Raw genomic sequence first — 7,617 nt, 5'->3', positions numbered from 1 at the left:
CACTGTTTTATAGTTGGGGCCGGCACTGTTTTATAGTTGGGGCCGGCTCTGTTTTATAGTTGGGGCCGGCTCTGTTTTATAGTTGGGGCCGGCTCTGTTTTATAGTTGGGGCCGGCTCTGTTTTATAGTTGGGGCCGGCTCTGTTTTATAGTTGGGGCTGGTTGTGTTGGTTGCTTCCTGAGTTGCTGTGTTGCTGTCCAGGTTGCTGCATCAGGAGTGGCAGGACGGAAACATTGAACACTTGAAGTTCCAGGTCCGGATGTTGAGCAGTCAGGCTCCAAAGTGTCTGGCCTACTGGGAGATGTGAGTTCACCAAACACAAACAGAGTCCGTGTTCAGTGTGAGGTCTCCTGTCCAGTGTGGTCTGAGGTGAATGAAGCTGACCGTGTTTGTGCTGTGTCTCTCAGACTGATAGCTGTGGAGAGGGAGCTAAAGAAGCCATCTGAGGTGAGTGATGGAGGTCATGTGACAGTCGGCACCCTTAAAATCAGTTTCCTTTTCCTGTAAAACCGTTGACTGGAGGTTTGAGCTGTTGATGATCATGTAACTGAATCTGGTTTCTTCCCTACAGGCTCTATATAAAGTGGTGATTGACAGTCTGATTGTTGTTGCTTCTATATTTACGACTGAACCATTGGTTTTGTGATGTTTCTGTGTGAACTGACTCGATGCTTCATCCGTCTGCTGTTTCTTTCTCCTCCCTTCTTCTTTTATGTCGCTTTGTTTCTCTTCTAGGTTCGACTTCTATATCAGCAGGCTCTTCAACACCTCCCACTGTGTGCTGCCCTGTGGAAACATGTAATTTACCCTTCACTTTCTCTGTTACTCTCATCACTCGCACACATAACAGACCCGGGTCAGTCCACTCGGCCACTTCCTGTGTCTCAGGTGGGAAAGTCCCGGCTCCCGGTTAAGGATGTAATATATGCACCCTGTGTCTTCTCCTATAGCCCCGCCCTGTTCACCTGAGACACAGGAAGTGAAGGAGTGAATGTTTACACCTCACCTGTATACACGCATGTTCACCTGCTGCCCTCCCCCATCCTCACCGCCTCTCTCCCCCTCCCTTCCTACTCTGTCTTTGCCCCCCTCCTCTTGTCGTCTCCCCCCCCACACAGCGCCTGCTGTTTGAAGCAGCAGAGGGAGGAGTCTCGGACCGACTGAGGAGGCTGGTGGACAGGTGTCAACAGGTGGGAGTGAGTCTCATTGAGCGGCTCAGTTTAGTAGCTTCTCCAGAGACAGAAGAGCAGTGACACTCGCATCGTAACTCAGACAGTAGAAATAAACAGTGAACGATTCAGACGAGGTAAGACAGATGCCCCCCCCCCCCCCCCCCCCCCCCCCCCCCCCCCAAACACACACCCCCCCCAGGTAAAATCAAATGGGAGGCAGTGAGGATGGGGGGAAAGGTGACAGAAACGAAACAGGGAGGACCTGAATCCCCCCACACACACCTGTGAGACACCAGCTTATATCACATCATGTACGTAAGTATGGACCTGCTGAGTGACACACTGTTTATTCATGTCCTCCCTGTTTCGTTTCTGTCACCTTTCATTTGGACTTCATTTCCTCCCATTTGATTTTACCTGGGGGGGGATGTATTTTTCTGGGGGCGTGTATTTAGAGGATGTTTTCCCTCCTGTAGCGATGCTGCAACATCTGCACCTTGTCTTTTCTTTGTCTCCTGAGGAAACAAGATTATTTTGTTAAAGTGATCAAACTAAAACAGAAGCAGACAAACTGAATCTTTTCTATTTGGTCCGTCTGAGAGACTCTGAGCCACAGAGACTGAACCAGCTGCAGGACTCTGCAGGACTCGCTATCGTGCTCCCTTGTTTTTTCTTTTTGTCAAAGTTCTACCATATAATGATTAAAGAGTATTTGAGAGGAGAGAAGTCCTTCCACTGTTGTTTTCTACATGTTGGATTCAAATGTTATTAAATTATTTTAATAAGAAATGTCTCCTGAAGTGTTATTGTGTCTTTACTTTGGTTAACATGTCCATCAGGTAAACTGCAGTAAACTGATGAGTTAACTATCTGTAAACATACGACGTCGGTAGAGAAGAGACGTCAGAGATGAACAGAGGATCATCCTCGTCCTCCATCGGGATGAAGTGTGTAAGAACGAACAACATAACGGTTACAACACATGCAATGCATATGACAGAGATGATTCATTAATGAGAGTAATGTGATGGAAACTACTAATAAACCTGAGCCAGTCCTAACTATAAACCTGAAGTAAGTTAAAGTGTCCATCAGGTTAACGGCTTCATTCAGATGTGTTGCATTACATGCAGTCTGATTTGAAAGAGTCCCACAACAAACGCGCTCATTCATTTGGGCCGATTCTTTGTGATGGTGCTGTTGGACACAGTTATAATCTACTGCCTAAGGCAACGCTTCGGGTTTCTGTATGATGGCGTGTAAGTAGATTCAGTAATTTTTCTATGATGGGTGTCAGTTGATACTAACAGAACTCTATCTGAGGCTAGAAATGAACTGTGGTGTCCTAGGTCCTTTGCTTTTTTATTTGTTATGCAATAATGATGTGACATGTTTTTGAATATTCAGCTTAATTGGTTCCACAAGGACACATGATCCAGTTAAGTGGTGAATAGCAGTCACTGTTGAGTGACTCCAAGTGGAAATATTAGAGGAGAAATTGCGAACAGTTGCATGTGTTAAATAATAAATCAATGTTTTTATAGAGAACTAAATTCAGACTAAGAAGTGAGCCGATGTAGTAAAATCTATTATATGAAGTAAGCTGGTTATATTATAAACCTCACGTTGCAGCGTGGCTCTAGAGAGAAGAGAGGCAGCAGATGATTGAGAGGTAAACAGGAAATGAGTCAACGAGTTAAAGAGACAGTGAGTCATTGTGAGACTGAAATTTTACTTTTATGATTAGATTTTAATGTTTAACACAAACAAACTATTCAGATGAAGCTCAACAAAGTACACACACACAGTCATGAAGCTCTTCCTCTGCAGTGAGACACTCCCTCAGCCTGACCTCTGAGGACAGACGGAGGCCTTGAACTGTCTGATGAGGAGAGAACAAACAACAGCTTCTAGTCCAGCAGACAGCAGCTTTACAGCTGGAAGAGCAGCCCTGCATGTATATATTACATACTATATTTCATTGGTGGGTTGTAAGGTTTTATAAAAACACACACACACACATGACTGAGCCTGTGAAAGATTTACTATCAATACAACTCAGTTTGTTGAGGTGACACAGAAACACTTCCTGAAGAGGGCGGGGACCTCATACAATACACACACTGTACTAATACACACTGTACACACTGTACTAATACACACACTTTACTAATACACATTTGTACACAACACACACTCACAGAAGAGAAGAGTTTCTGATCGTCTTGATTCTGACAGTTTACGTTGTATCTGATTAGTCTTCAGCTCCATCACTGTCTGATGTCTGATATGTTATTTTATGTTTATCTATTTTACAGCAGAGCAGAGAGACTTTTAATCTGAAGGTCAAGGGTTTGAACTTCCTGTTGCTTTTAATTTAAATGCAAAGCTGTGAAAGTGAGCGACCACATATATGATATATTATATTATTAGATGCATTAAAGTTGCAATGTTGTAGCTGCTTAAGGTGAAGATACTTTTACTTACCTTGTATATTTTTATATACTGTAGATACATTTGGAACAATGCAGTATTTATACACGTTCATCACACATTTTGTGTGTAAAACCTACCTCTGTGAAAGTAACAAATAGCTAAAGCTGTCAGATAATTGTAGTACAGACGTAAAGGTATAAAGTAACACAAATTGTAAGTACAAGTACCTGAAACTTGTATTGCAGTGCTTGAGTAAATATATCTAGTGAAGGATTTCATACTGAACGAGTTGAATTGTTTCATGTATATTAGTAGAACATTTTCCGAGGAGAATTGTTCATGTGTTTAGTTTTGTATTGAAAGAACAGGTTGGACATTTATTCATTAAAATGAAAAAGATGCTGCGCTGAGCACTTTATTTTGAAAGATTGTATTTCAGTGAAATATTCTTGTACCGTGTTGAAGTGAACTTCAGGTTGTTGTGTTTGTTCAGTGTGAAGACTGCAGTCAGGATGTAGAGGGTGGAGGAGATGTTCCTCCTTTTCCTCTTCCTCCTTCTCCTCCTGTCTAGGGCAGGATGTCAGTGAAAGGAGGGGGGGGGGAGTCGAACAGCTAAAGGTGGAGGGTAACATGACATGCAAACCAAGTCTCGAAAATAACACAAACAAATACCCAAAACTACAATAATAATACAGATATAAACTCATTTATCATATCACACCACATTACATTACACATCACAACGCCACAGCGTCTCAAAGTCACAAAGTCTCAACGTCACAACGTCACAAAGTCTCAACGTCACAAAGTCACAAAGTCTCAACGTCACAACGTCACAACGTCACAAAGTCTCAACGTCACAAAGTCACAAAGTCTCAACGTCACAACGTCACAAAGTCACAAAGTCACAAAGCCTCAACGCCACAAAGTCACAAAGTCTCAACGTCACAAAGTCACAAAGTCTCAACGTCACAACGTCACAAAGTCTCAACGTCACGTCACAAAGTCTCAACGTCACAACGTCACAAAGTCACAAAGCCTCAACGCCACAAAGTCACAAAGTCTCAACGTCACAACGTCACAAAGTCACAAAGCCTCAACGCCACAAAGTCACAAAGTCTCAACGTCTCAAAGTCTCAACGTCACGTCACAAAGTCTCAACGTCACAACGTCACAAAGTCACAAAGCCTCAACGCCACAAAGTCTCAAAGTCTCAACGTCACAAAGTCACAAAGCCTCAATGCCACAAAGTCACAAAGTCACAAAGTTGCAACGTCGCAACGTCACAAAGTCACAAAGTCTCAACATCACAAAGTCTCAACGTCGCAAAGTCTCAAAGTCACGTCACGTCACAAAGTCTCAAAGTCGCAACGTCGCAACGTCACAAAGTCTCAAAGTCACAAAGTCTCAGCGTCACAACGTCACAAAGTCTCAGCGTCACAACGTCACAAATTCCCAATGTCACAACGTCACAAAGTCTCAATGTCGCAAAGTCGCAAAGTCGCAAAGTCTCAACATCGCAAAGTCGCAACGTCACAAAATCTCAACGTCGCGTCGCAAAGTCGCAACATCACAAAGTCTCAACGACGCAATTGTGCAAAGTCGCAACATCACAAAGTCACAACGTCTCAACGTCACAAAGTCACAACGTCACAACGTCACAAAGTCACAAAGTCACAACGTCACAAAGTCACAACGTTGACCTTGACTGTGTCTTATTAAATGTGGTTTAAGCTAAATAATTGAAGACATGAGCTCTTTGTGAACTATTATTATTATTATGATGATTTCTAATAACTGAACATATTTGTCTCCACATGAAGTATCTGGGCTGCTCCTCCTCTTCCTGCTGGAGGTTTATTAGAACTGAACATGGAGGATGTTCTCTGGTATTTCTGACAACTCCTTCACCGTGAAACCTCCACAACAATTGAATAGGAGGAAACGCTGCTCGCTGACTTTTTCCTCCCCACATACACTGACTTCCCTTCAGCTCCTCTGTTTGGCTCATCTGAAGCTGGAGGACGCATGAAGGAACATGGACGCCCCGGTTCTGCTTTTATTCATTCTACTGAGATCCAGCTGTGTGTGTAAGTACTGCTCTGATGATGTGATGGTGTTGGTGGTCTGGATCAGGATCAGGATCAGGATCAGGATCTGATGATCCGTGTGATCGACAAACTTCTTTCAAAATGATTTTGAACAACCAGAGTACCTGATTAACTTTTGTCTGTTTGTTCACCAAAGAAATGAATAAAACTGTTTTTATAATAAGAGCTCTTTTTCTGATAAATCATTTAGATTCAGTATTAAGTCTGTTGCTGCATCATTAAGAATAATACACAGTGATATTGTTCCATCTTCCTAAACAAATCAATAATTATAATATAATATATGTATATATACAGTATATATTTATATCACTCTTCATAATGAGTACTTTTACTTTTGGTACTTTGAGTACATTTTGATGATAATACTTTTACTGAAGTAAGATTTTGAATGCAGGACTTGTACTTAACAGAGTATTTCTACACTGTGGTATTAGTACTTTATTAAAAGAGTATTTCTTCCACCACTGATGAGATGGCAGCAGTTTGAATATTAATAATATCTAAATGAATGGATTGAAGTTATGTTTTATTATCAATGAAACACTGTGATGAAAGAAGTACTTTGACTTCTTTTACTCATTTACTTGATACTTAAGTAAATAAATACAAAGTTTACTTTATTACTTGTGAAATGCAGTGAAGTAGAAGTATAAAGCTGCAGAAAATGAAAACGCTCAAATAAAGTACACAGAAATCAAAATAATACTTTATAATAATAAGAGCGAGAGCACTACTTCTACCACTAATACTGATAAAACTGATTCTTTGTGCTGTTACAAAGTGCTTTATAAACAATAAAGAAGAAGATGAAGATAAAAATGTAAAATGTTCACAAACATCTTGACCATTAACCACATTAAAATAATAATAATATGATAAAAAAGATATATATTTATATATGTCATGTATATATATACGTATATGTATAAATACATATATTTATATATACTTTTTTATGTATACATATATGCCCACAGTAAATAAATTTCTTCTTATTACAGAAAGGAATAGTTTCAACTATCATATTACTTCATAATTATTCGTTACTGTTATAATTCCCATAGTTGAAACACATTATAATCCTTTTTACAATGTATCATAATCATATTATAATGCATTATGATATGATTATGAGTTACTCTACGAAGTTGTCAATGTCACAGAAAATGTTACCAACATTTATATAAAACTCATTCATGTGTTCGTTTAAAGGTTCAGTTCACATTATTACAACAAACCACCATTTAATTTGTGCACAAACAAAAGTCTCATTAGTGACCCTTTAAAGACACAGAGACTCTTTTTATATCATTATAGAAACTTTTAATAACCTTTGATTTGTTGTCAACTCGTCTCTCAGCTGGTTTCCTCATCATCTCGACTCCGACGAGGTTGTGTCTCTTCGCCCAGAGTCAGGCGGTGCTCCTGGGACGTTGTGATGTCACTAACCCCGCCCAACAGTGGGCGTGGCTGGGCGGGGCCCGGCTGGTTCACACTCAGTCCTCCAGGTGTCTCTGGACTGACCCCTCCCCCAACCTGCCGCTCCATGACCGCCTTGCCAAACTCAGCGACTGCAGCGGAGCGCCGCCATGGAGCTGCGACGACACCAACGGAGCTCTGGGATTGGCTGAGACTCACCTGTACCTGAAGAAACAGGGATCAGGAGTCGTGATTGCAGAAAATCTATCGGCTTCAGAGTGGAGGAAGTACGATGTGGACTCAGGAGGGACCCAGCGGATAACATCGTTATGTCCCCAAACAGGTGACAAGAACCAGGAGACACCTTCACGTTTATAACCTGTAGCCACACCCAACAGTGATGTCACAGTGTACTCCAGGGTCTGTAAGTATATATATATATATATATATATATATATATATATATATATATATAT

The 7,617-nt window shown here is 41.0% G+C and overlaps 2 protein-coding genes across 4 annotated transcripts in view; both read left to right on the top strand.

The window, feature by feature from the left end:
- The window catches only part of zfc3h1 (zinc finger C3H1-type containing), a 10,283-nt gene extending 8,954 nt beyond the window's left edge, over window positions 1-1,329 (top strand). The window contains exons 29-32 of one of the 3 annotated variants that reach the window (XM_031879242.1): window positions 202-303; window positions 408-447; window positions 736-798; window positions 1,119-1,329. In XM_031879242.1, the coding sequence (XP_031735102.1) occupies window positions 202-303; window positions 408-447; window positions 736-798; window positions 1,119-1,253 (340 nt within the window). In that variant the 3' untranslated portion in view covers window positions 1,254-1,329. The other 2 variants (XM_031879241.1, XM_031879243.1) reach the window with 2 other exon arrangements.
- A 4,185-nt stretch (window positions 1,330-5,514) lies between these two features.
- Window positions 5,515-7,617, top strand: part of LOC116401042 (receptor-type tyrosine-protein phosphatase beta-like) — a 40,754-nt gene continuing 38,651 nt past the window's right edge. The window contains 2 exon segments of the mRNA XM_031879235.1: window positions 5,515-5,698; window positions 7,083-7,484. Coding sequence (XP_031735095.1) covers window positions 5,647-5,698; window positions 7,083-7,484 — 454 coding nt within the window. The 5' untranslated portion in view covers window positions 5,515-5,646.

The sequence above is a fragment of the Anarrhichthys ocellatus genome, unplaced genomic scaffold (assembly GCF_004355925.1).
Source record: "Anarrhichthys ocellatus isolate YVR2014 unplaced genomic scaffold, GSC_Weel_1.0 scaffold237, whole genome shotgun sequence".
Taxonomy (NCBI): Eukaryota; Metazoa; Chordata; class Actinopteri; order Perciformes; family Anarhichadidae; genus Anarrhichthys; species Anarrhichthys ocellatus.
The sequence above is the reverse complement of the archived record's forward strand: the minus strand, read 5'-3'. Positions and strand labels throughout refer to the sequence as shown.